The sequence below is a fragment of the Pholis gunnellus genome (assembly GCF_910591455.1).
Source record: "Pholis gunnellus genome assembly, chromosome: 9".
Taxonomy (NCBI): Eukaryota; Metazoa; Chordata; class Actinopteri; order Perciformes; family Pholidae; genus Pholis; species Pholis gunnellus.
Genome location: NC_136535.1, coordinates 13,077,508 through 13,102,650, shown reverse-complemented (window position 1 = coordinate 13,102,650; position 25,143 = coordinate 13,077,508). Strand labels below are relative to the sequence as shown.

Here is a 25,143-nt window from a genome sequence, read left to right as displayed (position 1 = left end):
TGCCCCAGGCTGGTTTTCCAGTTAAGAAAAACATGACTTTCCCTATAAAATGTCTGTTTCCTTTCTCTTCTTGTTTGTTTTTCAACTCCACATATGTCACTTTTTTAATAATATTCCACAAGCTGTGATCCTCACAAATCCACACGTGAGAAAACATGCACTGTGACACGCAAACACAAGTGCCTCAGTATCAGTTAATATTTATGTTAGGATATGCCACCGTCCTCTCTCAGTTTTGCCTTTTTCTCAGAATATATGTACATATGTGATCTTTGAGTCTGTACCCAGGTGGTTCTTGGCCAGGCACTTGTATGTGCCAGAGTCTGATGCTTTGGGCCTCTGAATGATAAGTGTGCCCTGAGGGTGGAGCAGTTCGCTGCCCATAGGGCGGCCCTGTTCTGCTGCTGACAGAACTGAACGATTGGGCAACTCCCAGGTGATCTCAGGCCTGGGAATCCCAATGGCGGCACAGTTGAGCTGGATAGGTGTCCCGGTCAGTGCTCTTACACTGGGAGGTGGCCCTAATGTGATCCGTGGAGGGTATGCAATGATAATAACAGGGACAGTGAGCACAGCCTCTCCAGCATCGCTCCGAGCCCTGCAAATGTAGTTCCCTCGATCGTGGAGAGTTGTATCCTGAACAACCAAAGTACCATTCTCTAGTAACTGGTAGCGCCCGAGGACTTGAGGCCGAGTAAGGGTGTGGCCACTGGGAATAGTCCAGTGGATTTTGGGTCTAGGATTCCCATCAGATAAACAATGAAGGAAAAGAGGTTCTCCAGATACACTGCGTATGATGCCCCTAGGCCTTGTCAGGATGTAAGGCTTCTGACCGACATCCAAAATAATTAGCTTCTCTATATAACCAATGAAATTCTTTGCACCACAGCGGTACTTCCCAGCATCTTCTTTATCAGAATTGTAGATGACTAAAGTCCCATTTCTAACTAGGTGGTGGCCACTAGTGAACCTTGTTCCATTAGGCAAGGTCCAAGTGATCTCCGGCACTGGGTATCCATCAGCAGAGCAGTTTAGAACTGTGGTTTTCCCAATCCGAGACACAATACGTTCGTTGAAGGGGTTCTTGAAGATCGGCCTCCTGAGTATACTGCTCACCTCCAGCTGCACTACCATTACTGCCTCTCCTCCATCATTCCTTGCCACGCAGATGAACTCAGCTGTATCAGTTGGCCGCACGTTACGGATCTCTAAAGTTCCATTATGGTGGACATTAATCCTGCTGCCATAGTATGGTGCTTTCAGAAATATGTTATCAGGCATTATCCAAGTGATACTAGGCATGGGATCGCCCTCAGCCTTACAGTCTATAAATTTCCTGGAGTATTTAGCAGCTACATCTTTGATTACAGTCCTGTTCTGGCGGTAGCCATTGATCACTGGTGGGTTCCCTTCAATATCAAGCTTGTAGACTTTTCTGTTTTCTCCAGCAGGGTTTCGAGCCATACAAACATACTCCCCAGCATCGATAAGCTTCACATCCCTGATATCCAGGGAGCCATTGACGTGCATTAGATACCGTTCATTAGATGCTGCAATGACATCGTTAGTAGGCAGCATCCACAGGATCTTCGGTTTGGGCTCCCCAAGTGCTTCACAGTCAAAGCGGATCTTCCCTCCAGGCTTCACCCTGACATATGTCTGGCTGGTTGGACGTATCCTGGCTGCAGCGGTGACCACAGTGATGTGAAAATGCATCTCATCCTTGCCCACCTGGTTCTCTGCATAGCAGGTGTAGTCTCCTTCCTCTGACATACCGACCTGGAGAACATAACAGTCACGTAAAAAACTTAAAAAAAAGGTTTTTATGTTTCATTAAGGAAGATCACATGCCATTGCATACCTGGTTTAGGTGGAGAGTTCCATTGTCAAAAAGTGTATAGCGCCGTGGTCGTCCACCTCCACTGCTGGCATCAGACTGAAGAGCGCTGTTGACCACTGTTCCGTCTGGCAATCCCCAGGAGATCTCTGGCTTTGGTGCTCCTGAGGCTTTACAGTCAACCTTAAAGTCTTTACCATAGGGTACCTGCTTCTTTCCATTGAGCTTCGGCTCTATCTTGGCTGGCTTCATTGACACACTGACCTTCATGAGTTTGAGATCATCACCAATTGTGTTTCGTGCCACACAGAGATAGTCTCCAGCATCTTTATCACTCACAAGGCCAATAATAAGAGTGCCATTATCCAGGACCTGAATTCTGCTGCCCATCCTGCAAAGATATATGACAGAACAGTAAAGAGACTTAGTAGTTGGAAAGGACAGAAAAAGGCCTGATCAAAAACAAGTGAGCACCATTCACTAAACAATGCATGACACGCGCGACAAATGTTGTACATATTGTCACTGTATGAGTCTCTTAACTGTTATAACATTTTTATTTAAAGAATTCTGCAAATACTTTAATTCCTGGGCTATAATTTTTGAGAGCTATGCTAGTACTTACCGTAATATATCCACCACAGAGTTCATATAGTAGTATCTCTGTTTGTGTGTTGTTACTGATGTATCTTACAAAAATAATGGCCTGATGGCAAGAATCTAGCTGTCACAAATCACAGTCATATCCATAATAATAGGAAATCATTTTCATATTACTGCACACAAATAGAGTTTGTTTATCAAAATAATTCAGGGGGGAGGATCCCCCTGGACCCCCTTACAGTTGGATAAGTCTACATTTGTTTAAACATGTATTGCTCTGCTCGTCTGACATTGCATCCACATCTTGGCAGTGCTGCAAAAACTTCACTCACATGGCTGCCAAGTCTGCATTTCTACCACTGATTGAAGCTTTTTTACCTGTGCCACTGGTCCACCAAAGCTTTAGAAGGCAGCCTCCAGATGATCCTAGGCTTAGGGTCTCCTGTAGCTGAACAGTTTAGTCTCAGCTGGTCCTCGAAAAACAACGCTGTTACACGCTTTGATGTCTCCATTATTTGAGGTGCAGACTCTTGCCTCTCTACTGTCAGAGTCACAACCATTCTCTCTGAGCCAGTCGAGCTGGTAGCAATACATTCATACTTGCCGCTGTCTTCTCGAGTCACATCCTTAATGTGGAGGGTTCCATTCCTATACACTGATATCCTTGTGTCACTGGCAGGTCTGTTATATCGTACCGTTGACCCATCATGGAGGACCCAGTGAATAGTAGGCTGAGGGCTGCCTTGGCCAGTGCAGGGTAGCCACAAGTTTTGGCTTATACCCACTTTAACCTGCTGCCGTTTCTCCTCCACGATACCTGGGGGAGCTGCCACCACCTGCAGTCGGACTGTAGCAGTATCGGCTCCAGCTGGATTGCTGGCGATGCATTTGTAATGACCTCTGTCATAAACAGACACCTGCTCAATAACCAGAGTCCCATCAGCAAATACTGATACCCTTCCTTTCTCTGTGTTTTGAACCCTGACCTGGGTTTGGTTGGCCAGGATCCAGGATATCATGGGTGTCGGCCGACCCTCTGCTTTACATGTTATCGCAATATTGTTTCCTGCATGAGACTTTATATCACGCATTTTTGGCTCCAAGATGCGTGAGGGGTAGGTCACCACAGAGAGGGTGACAAGAAGTTTATCTGATCCATAATCATTCTCAGCTACACAGAGATACTGCCCACGGTCCTTTATGTTGGCATTCTGGATCGACAGTGTGCCATTGCTCAACACCTCAAACTTTCCCATCCTCCCCTTAACGGTAACGGTGGTACCTGAGGGAGAGAGGAAAGGAATTTCATGTAAGAAAAATGTTGCACCCGTGTCTGTCCATATCTCACATTCTGCTGCAGCAAACTGCAGAATATTTTGGGTGGCCAATTATGGCTGCATGCTTAATGACCTCTTGTGATTGCGGTGACTCACCCTTTCTCAAAACACCTTTTATTGCCTGATTTGACAACTTGCTGACCCCTGACTCACTATTTTTAATTGGTCCCTGGCCAGTATGGGCCGCTACTGATAACACAGCTTTTAATGTTTTGGATGTTGTGTTTGGCTATCACAGCTTACAAAACTACCAGTACACACACTGCTGAGTACCTCTCAAGATTGTGTGAAATGTCTTAAACACCAACTTCAAGCCGATTGCCTGAATACATCATCGCCTGTTTTCGAGTTTGAATGATGTTTTACCATTACAGAACCTCTGAAAAAACATGAATCTGAAAAAACATGACAGTTGCCTGATATTTCATTTCATTCCTATATTTAAATGTAAAAATGAAAGGATGCAGTTTTCACATGGCTTTTGAGTTGTTTTTGTTTTGTTTTTCTAAATGATGAAAGTGAATGAAATTGTTTTTTTACCTGTGGTTGAGGGGAAGCGCTTCCAGGTTATAGCTGGCTGAGGGTTTCCAACAGCCTCACATGGCAGGAAAGCATCTGAATTGGATAACACAGTGAAGCTGGCTGCATTGCCCCCAACTATCCTTGGTTTACTTGTCTTGACATTTGCAGTGGGTTCGAAGCCATGAATATTGGCACTTGTAGCTTCATTGCCAGCCACATGATTATGGACACTAGAGATGGCCTTTTGTGTGCCTATGTTGTTGTATGGGGCAGGGGTATTGGTGTATCCCTGCACAGCTGAAACAATGGTCACTGTGTGAAGGCCTTTACCTGCACTGTTTCTGGCACTACTTCTCTGCACAGTAGGTCTGATTCTCCTCACTGGTGGCCCACGAGTGGTGTGATCACTGTTCCTCTGTGTTGGCGGTCTGATGTTGCTGTGGACTTTGGTCCGAGCTGTTGTGTAAGGCCCTTTTGTGGTGATTGGTATGAATGTGGTGGTGGGGTTAAATGTGGTTGAATAGATCAAAGGTGTCTTGGTTGTGGTCTTGGCTTGTAAACCACTAGATGTGTTCCAGTCAAATTCCTCATATAAGTCATTCTCTTCCTTTGACGTTTGGTCAGTGGAAACAACTACTGGAGTTCTGTCCTCTTGCCTAGATGGTGTGTAAATGGGCTTGTAGAGTGAAACAGTCCTTTGTGATAGTGTGGTTGTCCTCATTGTAGTTTCCATAGTTGTGGTTGAAGCCTCAGATGTGGTAGCAGGGCGTAATCCAGTGATTGTAGGTTTGTTGAAGGGTCCCCTGCCCCTAAAGGGCCTCCTTCTCCGCCCTTGTCGTCCTCTTGACCCATCAGGCCTCTGTCTGATTACAGACCAATTATCAGGTAGTCCCCCAGACCCAGATGCTAATGCTTCATCAGGCTTTTCAATTGAGGGTGGTTGGACAGTAGGTGGGGAAGGGAGAGTCTGTGATTCTGGTGGTGTTTCAGCAGTGGTAGCAGACTTGGAGTAATAGGATGGGCTGGTAGGAGTTAAATGGTGAAAGCTGGGTCGCAGTGTTGTGAACTCAAAATCTGCAGAGGAAAAATATCCATTGTCATCATCTAATGAACCCTCCTTGCTCCCTGTGTGTCTGGCTGGGGACAGAGTCCTAGGTTCAGAAAGCGAGTTTGCGGTGGTGGTGGGAATAGCTGCCGGGGTGGTGGTTGGGGTCATTATTGTTGTCTCAGCTGTAGTTGAGTTTTTTGGGGTGACAGAAGGCTCCCTCAGTCTGCCAAGTATCTTTTCTCTTTCTCTGCCACCAACCAGCCTGTTCCATGGAATACTTCCACTAATAACCTTAGAGACGGTTGTATTCATGGTCGGGGTGGAGATTGATGGTTCTTTATTCGAGGTCAAAAGTGGATCAATTGTAGGGTCAAACTCAGGGGCATCAGCAGATGTTATGAAGCCACTGGAAACCTCTTGCCTTGACTCTGTATGGGTGAAAGCAGCATTTGAACTGATGTAATATGTTGTGGTAGAAGCTGCAGTATTTTGAGTAGAGGCAGGTCTCTCTGTTCTGTGTAAAGATGAACTGGAGGAAACTGTAGGTGTGACCGGCTGCAGATCAGTGGTTGTTGTCTTCTTTGCTGTCTTCTTTTTGTCTTCATCCCAATCACAGTCTGAGGTGAAAAATAAAGAACAAAAGGAAAAGTAGACACAGATAGTACAAAATATCACCTAAAGAAGCAATACAAAAATTAACAATGGCTCTATTTGCTTACAAAACAAACTGACTTACCTGTGGTCAGTTCAATTCTATAAGGCACCGTGGCATTCCCTTCCTTCATCGATGAGGGCTTTTGAAGTTTATTGATGAAGGACTGTATGTCAGTGATCCTGTTGGGTTTAATGATTCTCCTGCGGCCTTGGAAGGTTCTTCTGCGCCCCCCTCCTCTGCTGTTTTTTCGTGGGATAATATGTATCTGCTGCCTGGAGATGATGGTGGATCCTGCAGGCAGATGTGGGGATTTGATTGTTTGGGTAGTGTGGAAGGTTATCTCATCTTGTTGTCTCTCTGTGGTGGTGACGGCTGTGAATGTCGTCTGGCTTTCTGGGTCTGTGGATGTGTAAACAACTAGCTCCCCTGGGCTTGGGCCATCCCTCATTGGAGTGACATGGGGGTCTGAGTGAAATGATAGCGCCCCCCCAGTGGACGTCTCTGGCTCTCCATGTTGTTCACCTGAGAATTGGAGCTTAGTTTCTTGTGACGTGTCTGTTACAGTAAGTTGGAGAGTGACTGGGCGCCTGTTTGAGCCCGGCTTAGTAGTTCTTTCAAAGGCATACAAATCATTTGTCTCATCAAAACTAGAGAGGCCTGTGTTGTGTGAAATTGTGTGGTATGGTGTTACTGCATCATTTTGACTTTCCTTCTTTTCTGTTGGATGGTGTGTGAATGTGGACTTCATTGGTGTAGAATCTGACTGCATATATGACTCTGTTGTAGGTGTATTTGTGTTTTTTGTCACTTGATTTAATTCAAAATGATTCCTGACTGTGGTTTCCAAGCCAACAGTTTGATGTGCCCCTATTGTTGCTACGTTACTACCATGAGCTGTCTGTCTGGTTGTTATAGTTTCAGGTTGCCTGTTTTCTTGTCCGAATAGTCCACCTTTCTGTGGATTGTCTGTTGTTGGTTTGACCATTATTGGCACAATGTTGAGATGATCTTCACGATGATCCTCACCAGAGCCGATTTCACTATCACCAGAAAGACCAGTGTTTGAGTTTTCATATTTTACCCCCTCTTTCTCTGTGCCAGTCTTTATTCTTGATCCATCTTGAGCCTTTTTCATAATTTCAGCAAACTGCAGTGGGTCCACTTTCCTGGAAGCTTTATCAAACACCCTACTACTCCAGATGCGTCTGTTGGTGATTGGCCCCCTCCTTCTCTGTCCCTGTCTACCTCCAACACCTACTCTACCCTTTGACCCAATTCTAGGGTAAGGTCGATCTGAGGTTATGGTCTTAGATTCCTGACTAGTTCTGTCAGAGGGACTGGAAGAGGGGATCTCATTGAGGGTGATTGTGTTTTCAGTCAAGCTAGGGTCAAACTTGTCTTCCATTTCTAACCCTGATCCCTCATTGTCCGTAACTGTCACCTTTGATGTTTCTTCAGTCACTGTCACCTGAGACACAAGCAGATCAACTCCCAGGTAATTAGAGACCAAACACCTATAAAATCCCCTGTCCCTCGCAGTGAGACCCTGAATCAGCAAGGTTCCATTGTCAAACACGTTCCTTTTCCCATGAGACTTGTCAAGTACTGAGTGGTCAGGGAGTACCCACTGGACTGAGGCCTCAGGACTTCCTGTTGAGCTACAGTCTAAAAACAGATTTTCACCCAGTGGCTGTGAGAGTTGGACACCATTGACCTCAGCTTCTTCCACATCAGGTGACAGGACTGTCACTCGAAAGGCAAGGATATCTGCATCCAGGTAGTTTGTGGTGATGCACCGGTAGAGACCAGTTTCTGAAGCATCTGCACCCCGTAAAGTGAGCTTCCCTTCAGCAGTGATTATGAGCCTTCTGTCCTCACTGGAATAAGGAGCTCTGACCTTATTTCCATCTGGTAAAATCCACTCCAACAAAGGCTTTGGCTCACCCCAGATTTGACAGTCCAATTGCACCACACCACCTACGTTAAAAATGAAATACATATTTTATTACAGTAATTCTTGTCAGTAGATTTTTATCATCAGTTAAGAGTTTAATTATAGGTATGAATGTAAACTGAAGTGAAGGTCAAATCAACAATTAAGCATTGATCTCTAACTCCCACCTGTAAGTACAGTGTGCTCAGTCTTGGTTTTATTATCTCGCTTGATCATGGTCCAGGAATAGCGGCCCCTCTTTGGTGAAGTGTTTTCCAGACGTAGGTTGATCACAGACTGGTACTTAATGTGCAGAGTAGAGAAAGTGGTTGTAGTGCGGTCAAGCTGGAAGCTCATCTCTCCCTGCATCAACCATTCAGGGGAGGCTTTAATCTCAGCCACAATGTTTGTGTAAATTCTTTCCTCTCCTTCCTTTGTTTTTATCTGACTATACCTGTACACCATTTCTGGGCTTCTAGCCAGCATTAAGCCTCTCTCAAGTGTCATGGGAGAGTCACTGTAGGTGGCCAGTATATGCCACAGCTGCTGTATGTGATCATAGTCAATGTTACACACCAAGTATGTAGTTATGCCAGCAGTAAGCACAGTGACATTGTTTCCCTCATCCTCCAAGGTTTGTGTTAGGTTTTCAAAAGTAGAGGGCCTCTGGACAGTGCAGGATAGGCTGGCACCATTGTGAAAATGGTCGGTCAGGTTCATTTGTATGGATCCTAATGGGGCAATGAAGTCCTTGGGAGAAACTGGAGTAAAGTCTCCCTCATCCAGGCTGATATTTTTCTGCTTTAGATGGGGTTGGATCCAGGGTTTGATACAAGTGAAGGCATCACCGGAGAGGAGGAATAGAGGTTTGTTGTGGTAAGGGGCAGGATTTTCACAAACAGGACACAGCTGGCCTTTGGGATATCTTCTGTCTCGCTTGCATTTCAGCACACCTGGAAACATTTAAATAAAGTGGTTTCGCGTTTAGTCGGTTGCATGTAAGAAAAGAGCATTTACAGTTTCCACATTATGGGCCAGCCAAACCAAAACTGATCAGTAAAACTTGTGATCCAGAAAAGAACACCATCATCCAGAAGTGTCAATTAGTTGACTTTTATATTAGCCAAGTCATGAATCGAGGATATAACTTATGTTCCTCTGTGTCTTTAGTGTTTTCTGTAGCCCTCAAGATGAGAAAAGCCCTGCCTCCAGTGACGTCTTTGCAAAGATTTATGTTTCCCTTCTTGGATGGGCCTTTCTTGCTTTGGATACAAATCCAAACACCATTACCTCACAGGAGAAAAACATGCCACTTTAAGTCTGAGCACAATAACCTATCAAAGTACTATTGCAGTTACCAACCAGTTACTAAAGCTGCTAATAAATAAAATAAAATAAAAATAAATGTTTGCATGTACGCACACGAAAATATTTAGATTGACAAAAAGTTGGTTCTTTCAACACACACTCCTCACCTGTGTTCCTCTGTGCCCACACTGAGAACCACTTCATACGACAATCACATGTCCATGGGTTGCCATGAAGGAAGAGGTTCTCTAACTGGCTGCAGCCCAAGAAGATATCTTCAGGCAGAGTGGTGAGAAGGTTTTCCGACAGGTGGATGTTTCTCACAGAGGACACCTTGAATACTTGACTGTGTCTCAGTGTGATGAACGTGTCTGGGTGGAGCTGCTGGAGGTGGTTACCCTCCAGGTGGACCAGCTGTAGTTTGGTGAGGCCGTAGAAAGCCTCTGGGCTGATGAACTCAATGTGGTTGTGGTCCATGTGGATTCTCAGCAGATTGTCCAGGCCTTTAAATGTCTCTTTCTTGATTTCCTTTACTTTATTAAAGGACATCTTCAGGATCTGTGAGAACGTGATTGAGAAGTTGGAGATGGTTTCAAAAGACTGGTGACTCGGGTTTATTAAACATTATTTATCATATATTATTATAACACCCAACATCACAGTATTTATACAATGAAATAATGACCAGAATAATAATTTGAAAATGGTTAATTTAGTCTGTAAAAGTTCAAGCAAACAGCTATTGGAGAGCATCCTTTATATAAAATGAATAGAAATGGGATGAAATGCAACCCACTATGAAAGTCCACAATAATGCTCTCATTGTGAAGCTTGTGGTGTTTGATTTTTTGTGATGACTATGCAAGACAAAAGTTGAAGTAGCTCCAAAATATCTGAGTTTGTAGCTTGTGGTACTGATGTACTGTGACTGCTGTTATATTGTTCTCATGATTTGTCCATCAGTTGATTGTTCAGTTATTTGAACAAAGTAAAATTGCACATTGTTAATATTTGTGTGTCATCCATGTAAAAGTATTGAACTGATCCATTGTATACTGGCAGGTTTTTCACACCACTACATGCTTTTGATATTCCAGTACAGCAAACTTGTATATTCCAATATTACAAGAAAGGCTGAAGTCTATACATAAGAGACTGACAAACACATGGTTTTACCTGTAAGGACTTGAGGTCTTGGAAGGCTCTGTCGTAAATACTGTGGATGGTGTTGCTATGCAGCATCAACAATTCTAAGTTCTCAAGTCCTGAAAGATCATTTTCTCTCAAGACAGGTATGCTGTTGTACCTAAAAGCAGAGAAACGAAAAACAGATTTCAGTTTATCAGATCAAATGTACCTTGTACTATTTTATAGAACATGTTTGATTTAAAGCACATTTAAATCCCTCTAAACCCACACAAGTGTTTTTAATTACTCTTCCAGATTCGACCTCTGCTCAGGTTAAAGATGAGAGCTATGCTGGTACATAATTGATGATGTCAGCGTAATGCATGTTCTTACAAGAAACATTAACGTCAAGCTTTTCAGCCCTAACAGGTGAAAAAAGTTTGGAAGACATCAATTAAGCACATTCTATACACATATACATATACAGTATACACATATATACAGTCATGAGAGGTCAACTCAGAGAAATAAAAGAAAACACTTTTGTGGGAAAATCATATGTATGTAAATATATATTACCTTTAATATTGGGTATAATGCAGGTTCTTATACTTGTTACTGAATCCAGGGCAGCAATTTGTTAAATTAATCATCACTTCCTTAGACAGGATATTATTATAACATACTTTTTTATTAATTATATATTTATTAATATTTATATCAACTTGTTTGTGTATAAGGATCCATCAATATAGTATCGAACTAGTAATTATGATAGTGTGTTAATAAAAAATGCGTCTAAGAGGATTTGGTTTGGAGTAAGGAGATACTTGCACTCATTGCACTCCCACATATGTGTTTTGAGTTGAACTGATGGATTAGACCTCCCCTCAGGTTTCACTTGGCTGGGGTTACATTGGGATTTAGGTGAGGTCTCCACTTACAGAACAAATAAAAATGATAAAAAGGTATATCACGAAGCAAGCTAAATGTACAAATGTAAAATAAAGTTGTGGTATAGCTATGGTAATGATCATTTACATTTTTATTTCAATTTAGGCAGTTACTTACTTATTTCACTACCAGTGATGGCTTACAGCACGTTTAAACTCTGAAAAGGTAGTACCTGCCATTAGTTTAATTGCAATGTTGTTCCTGCTTATACAGTCAGTGGTTTAAATCCATCAATACAATCCTCTAGAGTAAATTACCTGCATTCTCCACTCTGTTAAAAGCTGGGAAAAAAAGCGAAAGCTCACCCGAGGTTAATTCTTTCCACAGCTGGCTGGATGTGGTCAGGTACTGCGGTCAGGTATCTGAAGGTGCAATGTACTTCAGTGGGAACGTTGCAGACGCAAGATTTGGGGCAGTCGCCGCTCGTCGGCAGCACAGCAGCCAAGAACAACAGAGCCTTCAGCAGCCACCTCTGCTGGTATGGCGCGCTGCAGCCACACGCACTCATTGTGCACGGGGATGGGGCTTCGGCTGCACGGACAGGGGGGGGATTAGATTTTGTCCTGAAACATTAATGAAACCCACCTGGAAAAAAACGAAGAGCATTAACTTACTCCAAATATGAATATAATAATAGATGGATAGATTTCTTTCTGTAACTTTGCATTATGTCACTCACCTTTTTTTTTTTTACAGTTCGTAATATTTGCACATTAATATATAATTATTCATTTGAATTAAATAGGTATTTTGATACAGAGCACACATAGTTAAGGTGGTATTTACGTCAAACAAGAAATTACATATGCTAAATCTTATGCAAATATGACACATATTATCTCACTATAGCTATACCAATAGTAATAACTAGCGTATTGATAAGAGGGGAGAACAAAATATACCTACGTGTTCCTTCACTGCTCTTGGACATCTGTAGAAAACTGCTGCACTTGTAATGCCGTAAAGATCGGGATGGAAGTGTAAAAGACTCACATTCAGTTTCAGTATTTCTTCAGTTCGATTCCTCAGACGAGTCTGTGTCTGAGGCGCAGAGGGACGGGAGTCATTTCTATGTGAGCGCCTGCAGTTGAGCGCACACGTTGGTCTCCTCCGCCCCCCTGTAATCTGCTCTCATGTACTCCTAGAGTAACTGCAACCATGAAATACTCAGGCAAGTGGTCTGATGGAAATACCACACATCTGACTGGCAGTTAAACGTCATAAAAAACAAAACAAAGTCCTTCCTCGACTTAATTGCTGGGGATAAGCTTATTAATTGCAATTATAGAACATAATATCTTCTTAGGAGAAGATAGTGCATGCTTGATCTTGGCTCTCTATCATAATAATACATGATTTAATTTGGACATAGTATGAAAAGATTGTCTACGCCACAAACTGTTATTACACATATTCTTTGTGTCAGGTGAAAGCACCATTCAGTCACGATGGCAAGGGACATGTGTAACAGATTAGGTCAATAAGCATTTTACTTTCTTCTTTCCCACAAAATGGGCTATTTTATTCCCTTGTTTTTATTTGTGTATTTAGTTTATGAAAAAAAACAGTTTCTTTGTCTTTTTTCTAAATCCAATCCTTTTGACTGGTTAGCAGAATTCCAAGAGTCCCCCTGAGTCCCTGAATCCACATATCTGGAGGCAAAGACTTTTCCTTTGCATGCTGCTGTTAGTGGTAAAGTAACTGTCTCAGATATGTTAGAGGGCAAGTCTGTCTCTTTTTGAGTTTTACATCAGAAACCTTTAAGTCAGTTTGTATAGATAATGATACATTCTAAGCCATAAATCTGAAACACAGACTAGGGTACATTCTTTTGATGTAGTGTCATAAAGCACCCCAAATTCTTAAATTGGCAGATACAATGTTACAATTTGAACAACACTGATCTCCACCTTAAATTATGCATGTCCTCCAATGTGGGTGACTCACTGTGACTGTTTCCATCACTATATCTGAGTCATTCACTTGTAAATAGTATTCATGGAAAAGCTGAAGCTGTCGGTAAATCATGCAATGTGTGTTTTAGCCTCCAAATACTACATTCATTCTCACAAAGCTGCTGGTTCACCACATCCTGCATCCACACCATTACACATCAACAAACATACACACACTTTGGACACTAATGCATGCATCCACACACACACACACACAAACACACACACACACACACACACACACACGCTACTGATAAAAACGTGTCGGTAGACTAATAATTTGCATAGAATGGGGTTTACAGGGATCCCTTAATCAGTTATTTAGGGTCACAGGCTTGTTCACTTGAACATCTGGACAACACACCACCACATGTGGACAACAACACCTCCTTTCTTCTTTTGTCACTGATGCCTGAATCCGATTTTTGCCTTGACGTGTCATGTTTTTCACCCAGAAACCAAGAAGTACAATTGGTTAGCTCTAGCTGTTGTTACTTTTACTAGTGAAGAGTACTGCAACAGTCACTGGGGGTAAGACATTCTCGTAAACATGTTGCTCTTGATTTACCAACAGTGATGAGAGAAGACTATTAATCCTATGTTGACAGAGACTTTTTGACAGCCACACACGATTCAGTTACCAACTTTCATAAACGTTGGTGTGAGGGACTTTCAATTCTCCTCGCCAAGATAATCTTAATACAAACAGGACTTAATTAAATTATGCAGGATTTCATGCTTATTTATAAATCCCAATCAAAGTGGATTTGTTCTGCTAACAGAGCAGAATCTTTGTGAAGACGGCACATGGCAGAGTTGATTATGTCTTGATCCAAGTCCTCATTAAAAGAAGAGTTAATCCTCTTCTTAGAGATGTCAAATCGACAGAGACAAGAGGCTCAGAGGGTCAAGGGGATGGTGGGACAAGCATAGTTTGCAACAAGTTGTGTGTGTGTGTGTGTGTGTGTGTTTGCATGTGCATATGTGGCCTGTACAAAATGATTTGCTTGTTTGTGATTCTGCAGATCACAAAGTTGAATCAGATCCATTGTTTTTCTTGCCAAGGAAACTGTTTCCCTTTATCTTTAATTTACTCCAGATGATGGACTACTATAAGGGCAGCTGTATTATTCTTCAAGCTACAATGCTTAAAAGTTTCTGGAGGTAAAATTGTGATTCCTGGTGGTTTTTAAATGTCTTTGACTCTGCAGCTATAGTGGGAAATGATAAACTGATATTTCTCTCTTCTTCTCTACTCTCAGTGTTGTCTAAAGGGTGTGGAGGAACAGGTCGGCTGTTAAAAGTCACAGCTAGCTGGTAGGCTCTGAGGAATCTGTAGACACATACACCATTGGCCTCAGCTCCTCACACTCGGTTAAGACTGGGGGCCCACCTCTGTGGGAGGCGAATGACAGGAATAGTGTGGTTTGGAAAAAATATCGCCTTACATGAGACCCTCTTTCAACATCCTTGACATGTTTTTCCTCACGTGTGGAATTCTCTCTTAAAAATTCAGCACACCTCTGTTTCTTTACTTCACATGTATTCATATTTCTGATTCGACACATATAAGTATTTGTAATCTACAGCAACTCATTTCCCTTTATGTAAACTCATGGTTAAAGTTTAATTCAAACTACTTTTATGGCTGTAAAAAAGTAACTCAATTACTAAGTATCTAAACTGACACGTCACGGAAGTTTAGACATCCAATCATCAGTTTTAGGTCAGCAGCATGTTGCACAGAGTGGTAAACAAACAGAGAAAACATCTTTAACAGTTTGGATAGGGACGCAAGCATCAAAGTTACTTTGTATATACAGTACATGAAGGGAGTTAGAAGATTTGTTTTGTAAGCCCACATTTGGGTAGTTTGCGAAAGGGATTACAAAATACAAGCCCAGCAGATATAGGCCTGTAATTTATGGGCCGATAGCCAGGAGTTTTTTTTTTCTTTACTATGAAAGTCGTTCTACGAAAGATGCAGGAGAAAATGCTTTACTAACTGTTCAGTAAACAATTCCAGGCCTGGGCTGGAAGCGGTCCCTCCACCATTTCATCCAAAATGTAAGTTTATTTGCCTAGTCTTGCACACTATGCATTGCAAGGTAACTATTTCATTTGATGATGTAATATCTGATTTGGTCAAGTAACATGCAAAAATCACCACTAGCATCAAAACATGTGATTCTTGTTTGTGCTTGTAGCCAAGTGTCAAATCGGTAAAATGGGTATGAAGTCCTAAACTAATGAAATGGCTCTCGAAGACACTGCATTAACAAAAAAGGACTCCATGTGTTAATGTTTGGAATATAATCAGATATATTTTGTCTTTGTTTTTATCAGTAGCATGTGTGTGTGTGTGTGTGTGTGTGAGAGAGAGTTTGTGTGTTGTGTGAGTTTTAGAGCAATCTAGTTCGTGGAATTTAGTTCTTGTGACTTCACTCCGGCACACAGTCAGGTTTCATAAACTCTCAACAGGACTCATGAAAAGGAGCCCGGTTTACACATCTGAACAATGTGACATTAGTCAAACATGTTAACAGCTGTTTGTCGTGAGTCTGTAGTGACCTTTGGCCTTTTGAGGTCATGCCATGACTATTGTGAGACTGGTAGGCTGGAAGCTCACAATATGATATAATAATAACTTATTTCACAACAAATTACTGATGAATGAACGATTTTTAAATACATACCCTTAATTTCCAATGGTTGTTACCCTCACAGATTTTTTCAACAGAGGTTAAAAAAATTCCAAACAGAGCAAGTGAACTTCTGTTTAATCTAAAAAATGCTTTCATTGGACAGTTTGGAATCAAACAAACAAATGCTATCTGGACCAGGCCTCCATACCTGCTATATCTGTAGCACACTGACCTTTTGTTAGAGAGCGTAAGCCTCTGCTCTCAGTTGGCTTCGGATGCTCTGATCAGAAACATGTGCGATCATTTCTGTGGACAAGTCCTTCTGTTGGTGTGTGAGTGGATCTATTTAATGCCTCACTTGTTTGCTTGAATTAGTTCCGCTACTACATCAAACTGAGATATGCGCCAGTTGTTTCTTACAGATTTACAGCAAAGCAGCTTTTCAAACACTCTAGTAGAGATTCTTCATTCACTTCTTTTGCTCTGGACATTTTGCAGGACAGTAGTTTGAAAACCATGTCCTAGTTGCAAAATCATGCATAACTTATTGCAATTTGCTTTCAATGTGATGCATATTAATCATTGCATTGAAGTAGTAGTATTAATATGCAGTTACAGGTAAATCTACAAATAATATTGCAGTATTAACCTGAATATATCGGTGTCTAATATTGGTCTGGGAGTTATTGCAATGTTCCAATTCTGTGGATTAGATTGTAATGGTAAGGACGAGAATGTTGTCAGAGTCAGAGGTTATAGCTTTATCAAACTGCATTAACATTGCACTTGACATTTAGCAAATTCCTGACCTAAAATGTGTTTGTGCATGAACCAGCACTGTGACACCTCCTGGAGCTTTAAAAACACGACCGCCGCTGACAGTCACAGTCTGTAACAGTTGACACATTCTTATTCCTCTTGTGGATATGTGAGTGTGTGCGCGTGTGTGTGTGTTTGTGCAGGCTTGCGCGTGATCACGTGTGCCATTGTGTACATACATGTGAGGCTACGCTGTCAAAATCAATGGAAGTGATGCATGCGTCCTCTTGGTGTGTTCGCATGCATGTACTGTATATTTGTGTGTGTGTGTGTGCGCGTGTGTGTCTTTGAGCCTCGGACTGCAGGCCAGAAACGTTCACGTGAAGTTTGCTTTGAAGTGTCAAACGCATTCCAGCGCTTGAGGAAGGTGCTCGCTCTATTAGTATTTTGGGTACGCGAGAACAAGTTAATTTCCAAAAGGACTTTCTCACAAGAATGTTACTCATACATTGTAGTGATTGATTGATTAAATGATACGCCGTCTATATATGTATCCCTTTAATACATCGCTGCAGGATTACTTCATGAGTCTCATATCTATCTTTTGCATCATGGACTCACACATCAGTCCATGGCCATGGTACTGTAGTATGTCTTGCAGTGTGTATGGTTACCCTTTTACAGCTTGAGTCTAACTCAGGGCTATCTGCTTAGCGATAGTTTCACATGGCTGTTTGGCATTGACCTAGTCATTGCTGATTTACAAATATATCCCTGACTGTCATCTGTGTCAGTGAGCATTTAAATCACAGTGATGGTGAAACATAGTTTTGGCTACACACACAGAGGATGCTCACGATAGTAATCAAATGCGAGGAGATTCTGTGCATATATATATATATCTCAGCAGGATATTCTCATTTTAAAGACTGTAATGTCAATGGCGACTGTGTGTTTGAGGGCCAGTGCATATTTTAGTCTTCAAGACCAAGACAAAACAAAAGCAGATGGTTGGATTTTGGCCGACTATACAAAAGAACAGAGCTTACCAAAGACTATAATAAGAACAACAAAAGTCATTTATTTCCTATATGGCCTTGGCAAAACTCAGTTTGGCTCTGGCTTCAGTTACCAGCGTCTTTAGCTGCCTGGTCTTCAGAATTAAACAGGGTTTTGCTACTCAGTGTGGGGGGGGGAATAATCTTACCTGCTCCCTCAGAAGAGTGCTCTGCTGAACTGTGCTGAACTTTGTCATGTTTCTAATGTCCCTCACCCAACCCTTTCTTAAATCTGGCACTGAGTCTGCAGCGTAGACTGGCAGCAGCAGTCAGTGGACTAATTACAGTTTGCACGTATGTGTGTGTATTTATCAGTCAGGACAGATAATAATCCAGCACGCTGTTGTAAACAACACAGAACGTTGTAAACAATACTTTTACCCCGGTATGCGTTGCTAAACTATAGTTTTGGCTTCCGCTTAAAGTCTGCTTATAAACCTACAAGGTGTGAGACCTATGTTTGTCATTCCTACTTGTAAGCCTGAGGAACAGAGTCTGCGTATTATAATGTAACTGGTGTAAGTGCCCAACATTGTTTGTGGGATTTAGACTATTTCCACACTGGAATGATAAACTGAGAGACAACGCTACAGAGTGCATGAATGTTGTCAGCTCACTGGCCAAACCAGAACTACTCCAGGAACAAAAGCTCTCTGAGGAGGCATTGAGTCTTACATTTGAACTGTGACATCACTATGAAAAGATATTTTATGTTTATTGAGCGCAATGAAAAACGTCTGTAACTCTGATATATTGGTTACTGGCATTGACTGCTGCTCTGTGGTTTCAAACAGACTGGCCTCAGCTCTGGAGCAAGTCCATCCTCAAGTCTGATCTGTCCCAGGTTGTCTAATATAGACAATATGATCTTTGTGTATGAAAATACAAAGGGAGTAAAGGAAAACCAGACAGAGTGAGAAGAGTTTTTGATAAACCAAATAATTCAGGCATGTTAAATGCATTATTAAATGGCACATTGTAGTTAGATCTGTCACACATTATCAGTGAGCTTGTGAGACATCTGCTAAATTTGTTCCGTGTAATCTGATAATGAGAAACAAGAAATAGTCTGTGTTGTGTTGTGTTGTGCACAAACAGATCTGTAACTCCTAATAAAGACAGGGGGAGGTTATAACTTCTGCGCACAATATGGTTGAACGTATGAAGTCACTTAAGCCCTCAGCGGCAATGCACCCACTGCTTTGTATGTATTTTTCGGTGCATGCATGCTGATCTGTGTGCATCTTCTTTGGCTCTAGCTCGTAATATATATAAAATAATGCCCCGGCTCAACATGCTCAACCTACTCTCTTTACGGTCCACATTCAACAAAACACGGGAGGACACAATGATGGAGTGCGAGGCTCAAACTCTCCCACGTAGTAACCATTTGTTCTTTCCCCCCTCTTTTTTTTCCCCTGTCTTTTTTCATGCATCCCTTCTTTACTGCCGCCTGGAACTTGTGAGTCAGTTTCTGATCAACTGGAAGTTATTTTTACCGCAGGGAGAAGAAAACAGACCAGCAACTCTTTCATATTTTCCATTCACCTGCTTTACTTTATCTTTGATTCTGACCATTGTTTTTACCCGTGTCTGTCACACCTTTATTCATTTTGATGTTGTTGTTCGAGACTTGTGAAAGAGGATATATATAATTGTGTCTGTGTCCATCCGTTGAGGTGCAGTTGTATGCACAAGTGTGTTAGCGCATGTGAATCTGACCTCACTCTTGGTTTGTGCAAACATGCCGGGAAAACACCGTGTCGTTCTAGAGAGTTTGTTTATCCCTCTGATTGCAGTGGTCGGGTTAACACGGTAACATTATTCAACTGTGTCATAATTCTGCCAAGACAACCAAAACACACACACTCTGAAAAGACACGCCGTGTTACAAGTTGCAAATCTCTTGATAGAAATATCACTGAAATGTCAAATGTGGCTGTAAATTGACATTCTCAGAGCAAGGGAGCCCGGAGAAACAATAAATTGCACTAACATCAATAAAAGAAACCTGCGTTCAAAAAGATAATTTGATGAAGATATTTCCCAGTGCAAATACCCTGCGGGCCTGTGATCTGGCTGGTGGAGCAGGACGAGGCGGTGCACATTTTCTGCCTCTTTTGGTTAGGGCTGAGTGATTCTGACGCCCAGAAGCACTGAGTCCATGCTTCTGTGCTTCTGTACGTCAGAAGCACTCAGCCCACCGCTGTGAGCTCTGAGCTTCCTGTCATATTTTAGTGATTCCAGAGGTTGCAGCCATAGGCGTCACCGACTGAACACGAAGAAAACATGACAACACATGTTTCTGATCTGGGTGACCCAGGACCGTGAAAATAAAAGAGTCCCCTGCTGCCTTTCTTTATACCAATTTATTTCCATGCCGAGTGGTCCTTTGGGCCCTAATGGCCCCAGTAAAAACAGTACATTCCATTAGAGCCATTAGAGGATATCAAGGTCCTGCTGGAAGTCCTGCATGTCCTGCTCTCTGTTTATCACCGTTCTCTTTCATCTGCACATACATAAAATCACCACATTGAACACACGTGTAGTTCATTTGTTGAAGGAGAATGACATTAATGAAAACCGGCTCTCCCTTAGATGCATGAAATAAAGAGCATGATTGTGTCAGAATTTCACAAATGTGAATAAGAATTTAATAAACCTATAGTAGTAAAAGTAGATGATTAAAAGAGAGCAACAGGAGTTGAACATTGCTGCTCCTTCGTCGTCGGCGGGGAGGGGGGCTGCTGCTGCTGCTGCTGCCACATACGCTGGTGGAGGTGTGTGGGCGTGCGGATCGGGGAGGAGCTCCGCCGTGCGCGATACAGAGAGCAGAGGATATTTGTAAATTGTATCAAGTCCAACTTTTACATTTTTTTTTTTTTGCTGGCGGATTCGCGGGCCACATAAAATGACGTGGCGGGCCGGATACGGCCCGCGGGCCGTATGTTTGACACCCCTGTACTAAACAGTGAATGGTTTCCGGGAAATCTAGTCCACCTCTGCAGTGCATATGCAGACATGATGTGTGTCAAATTATGCAGCAGGTAAAAGTAACAGGAAAATGGCATGATTGTAATTGATGGCCAGACTAAATCAAATTTGATGACGATATATATCAATACAGTCAGCAAATGTGCAAGTAATTGATGTTTGCATACTGTATTTTTTAGAACCGCTCATACAAACAACTTCACCCTCAACACAGCACTTCCTCACAGTCAGAAACACAGGGGAAATACATTACAAACAGACATTTATTACGATGTTTAGATGTGAAAAAATTGACTCATGTTGCTATTTTAACTAATTGTTCCCCCGAAATAACTTATAAAAGGCCCCAAAGCCCTTGAATTCCAATAACGACTGACCAAATATCCCATCAGCATGATTACTGAATTTAGACAGTTGACAGCTAAAAAATGAAGCTGTAATGTTACTTTAGTGCAGACTTCTAAGTCCTTACGGACACTGCTCAAATGTTTTCTGTGTAGGAGGGACCTGGTACTCACATCATCCTCACACAGTCTGTGACACTGTAAGGATCTCAGTGTCTCCGATGATGCCAAAAGGCCGTCAAAATCAAACATGTGGCTAATTTATCTCATTCAGACCCAGCAGGCCTTCCAGTTTCTCTCTGTTCTCAGAGCAGGCCAAGATTTATGTCACAGGAACACATCTGAGTGCTTTACAAGTCTTTTTCTATCATCCGTCTAGAAACCTCTAAATTTAAAAGTCACAGAAGTCCAAAAGGAGGAAGAGATGAGTCAGCCTGATATTCTCTATGACCTTATTTCTCTCTGCTCATTTTGTTGTTTGTTGTTTGCATTTCAGATGAGGGAAACTGACATATTGTACTGCACTTAGACATAGGTAGTAGATTAAAGAGCAGGAAATTACAGAAACAAAACAAGAAAAGAAAACCAAGCAAGTCTGAGAGCAGCCAGCAACCATTAGTCTCATCATAGCAGTCTGTTGCATCATGTTTTGGCTTAAAATATTGTCGATCATTAACCTCCGAGATTACAACAATTTAAGAAATACTGTACATACTGTTCGTATCTATTTATACGCTTTTTGTTAAAGTTCATAAAGTTGAGAGCTATAGCAACCCTGAACTAAACTTTCTTCATTTTGCCTGGATGGCAATTCGTTGTTAGAACCTGGTGAGTAAAGAAGAGACATGATGAAAGGATTGAAAGCATGTTATGGGGTTGAATGTGTTCAGTTTTTCTTTCCATATACCGTGAGCAGTGGAAGGACGGTAACTTGTCTCAAGGGAGTGATTATCTAAATCACTGTGATTCAACTCCTCTGTTATGGCTTGCATGTCGACTCAAACAAGCCCAATTGGCCGCCCAGCGCAGTGCTATAGCACATTTTAAGTGTAATACTGGAAACCATGGACCTATCAAATTACATTATTCTGGGATTTTTATTTTTTTTTAAAGTAAATAAATAGTATGCATCACTGAAATTTCTTTAAAGATAACATAATTATCAAGCTAAAAGTGACTACGCCATCAATAGCCACAGTTGTGTTACACGTGTAGGTGTGTCTGATTCAATTCGTCTCAGCTCTCCAGGATCATGACTCTAGTTTTTCCATCTGCTCAACTCAGACAGAGAACCAGACTGCGGAAGTCTGAGTAGTAAGCAATGTTTAAAGTGAACATTTAAAGGTGAAAGAGTGTGTCAAGGGGCACATGTATGTTATATGGTATAGTCATTAATGACTAACCTGTGTGTCACTGCATCTATCCTGCATGCCTCCTCCATCACTCACACCATCTGTTTTTACTTTGGAACCAATTCCTGTGCCTTTTATTTGTGTATTGTTTGTATGTGTGTGATTACTCATTTTAAATCTCTGCACAATTTCCCAACCATCTGACCACTACTGCTCATAGTACATTTGTGTGTGTGTGTGTGATATGTAAGCCACAGTGTTTGGGGGGGATTTACACACCTTTGACCTTTCACCTCTAGGTGTCAGCAAAGCAACACACCTCACCTCACACCAAAGCAACTTTAGGGACCTTTTTAGGTCATTGTAACAGAGGGAAGCTACAGACCAGGAAGTCTGGATGTGTGTAAAAAATACAGAACTATATCCACCCTCTGCCCTATCTGTAAGTTAACTAATGTAGAAGCTCCCAAAATGTCTATTTTTTTTAAATCATGACATTACATTCGATGAGTTAGCTATTTTCTGTTTGGGTATAAATGTGTGAGTCTCATTGAGCCTAACATTTGATATAGATTGTATGTTTTTGGGAATTAGATACTGGAGACATAACTGTCAGGTAGATGATGTTATGATATGACTTCTCTTTTCTCATTATTCTAAGCTTATGATCCTCCTCCGGAGAATTTTGAAAAATGAATTAAATCATCTAGAGCTAAAGCATGATTATTGTTATCTACCAAATGTAGCTCCTGTAGCAGTTGATTTAGGTCAAAGCGCCATCTGCTGGAATGTAAAGTTCAACATCTACACATGGACTGATTTAATTCACATGTATTTGAAGTCATGCATTTTACTTCAACGTGACGTATACTTTAAAGTTAGTAATGCATTACAACTGTAGTTTCTTTTTTATTTTCCGAATAGAACACTATTTGTAGTCTACTAGATATGTTTAGCGCATCTCACTGTCCCTGTAAATTGGGACAATGTGTTGACATTCTTTACCAAAACTATTTTATGAGATTGAAGTGTCCTTTTCAATGTTTGTATCAATTGTTGTGAAGCAAAACAAATACACACCAACAATATTGGGACACACAAGAGTCAGAAAATTAAAAAGATGACATCCTGCCCAGGCATTTGAGCACTCAGGATGATGATAGCCTCAATCAATGGACTCCTGGACTTAAAACAATGAACATACACATTTCTGACACAGAATAGAGTTAAAATATAACATTCAGGTAAAATCAGTGGTGGAATGGAATTTAATACATTTACTCAAGTATTGTACTTAAGGACAGTTTTGAGGTACTTGTGCTTGAGTATTTCCATTGAATGCTACTTATACCTCGACTACATTTCAAAAGGAAATACTGCAGTCTTTACTCCCATACATTTATTTGACACTTATAGTTAGTTTCTTTTTACATGAAAAGATAAACATGATATGCTTATGTGATATAATGCAGTACTACACTACTAATCTACCCAGCATGAGGTATCTAAAACTGTCCAGATTGATGAACTACAACATTAAAATGCTCTTGCATGCATTCATTAGTGATAAAATACAATAGTATATTTCATAATAATATAACACTATGGAAGGAGGAATTCTTACCTTTGATACTTTGTGCTTTTTGCTGATATGTATATATTTGCTAAAGAAACATTTCTACTGCGTACTTTTGCCACTCCACTGCCATCCTGGGTAAAAAAAAATCCTGCAAGACTGAATTTAAAAGGATATGACAAAGTAATATGATTAAGTCTCATGGTGTAGTTTTAGAACAAAAGCTAAATGTAAAAACTGTTTCAGAGCTGAGGAGCTAAAACTTACTTTTTTTAACCAAATCTCTGGAGTGGCCATAAGTGGAAACACTTGTCTTGGCTGTCAGTATCTTCTTGCCTGAATTTCAATTGAAAGTTATAAAATATCTCTGAATGCAAATGAAGAGGGCAGTGTGCGCGAGTCTTGTTGCACAATTGCAGCATGACATTTTAGGGAGGTGAACAAGGTTTTACGTGGGATAAAGGCACAATAACACATTATGCATAAAGCTCTCACCATTACTAAAAGAGAAAACGGAGGGGACATTTTAGCCACAGTAGTAGCTTGGATGACGTTGTTGGTCGGTCCACCACTTCCAGACTGAACTAAGTCTACTGACTCTGGTGATCCCCTGACTTTTCCTCTAGTGCCAGCAGGAGGATGAAATATGTGGTTTTGAGTTAAATGTCTCAGCAACTATTGGGTAAATCGTCATGTAATTTGGTTCAAATATCCACCGCCAACATGTTAGAATGCTGACGTCAGCATTTACCTTAATTAAAGCACTGCTATGCTTCATTGCAGCCTCACAGAGCAGCAGACTCTCGTTTGAATATGTCTAAAATGATGTCAACATCACCAAACCATTTTAATGGTTCTTAAAGTTTCAGTTTATAATATTTCACCAACACTTTTAATGTGAATGACTTGTCTTCCGAATGGCTTCGGGCATCCTTGTGTCTGGTGATAACATAGAACAAATTCACGTGGAATGAGGTGAGGGGCCAACATTCCTTATGAGTAAAGTATTGCATAGGAAACGACTGATAAAGAGCTTATCCACTGAGGTTTCTTTCATCCAGTCCCATGATCGTGACGCACAGTGTGGAAATAATAAAGCTGAACATCTTTACTGCTGCTTTGGTTACTAGTCACG

The 25,143-nt window shown here is 41.4% G+C and overlaps 1 protein-coding gene across 1 annotated transcript; it reads right to left on the bottom strand.

The window, feature by feature from the left end:
• Positions 1-212: 212 nt before the first annotated feature.
• igsf10 (immunoglobulin superfamily, member 10) lies at positions 213-11,833 on the bottom strand (the record flags this gene model as incomplete). The annotated part of the gene is made up of 10 exons (XM_079166451.1): positions 213-1,779; positions 1,862-2,228; positions 2,819-3,722; positions 4,318-5,964; positions 6,084-6,659; positions 6,729-7,979; positions 8,124-8,888; positions 9,411-9,801; positions 10,420-10,549; positions 11,631-11,833. The coding sequence occupies 10 exons, from the start codon at positions 11,831-11,833 to the stop codon at positions 247-249; spliced, it is 7,767 nt and encodes a 2,588-aa protein (XP_079022577.1). The 3' UTR covers positions 213-246.
• Positions 11,834-25,143: the final 13,310 nt, after the last annotated feature.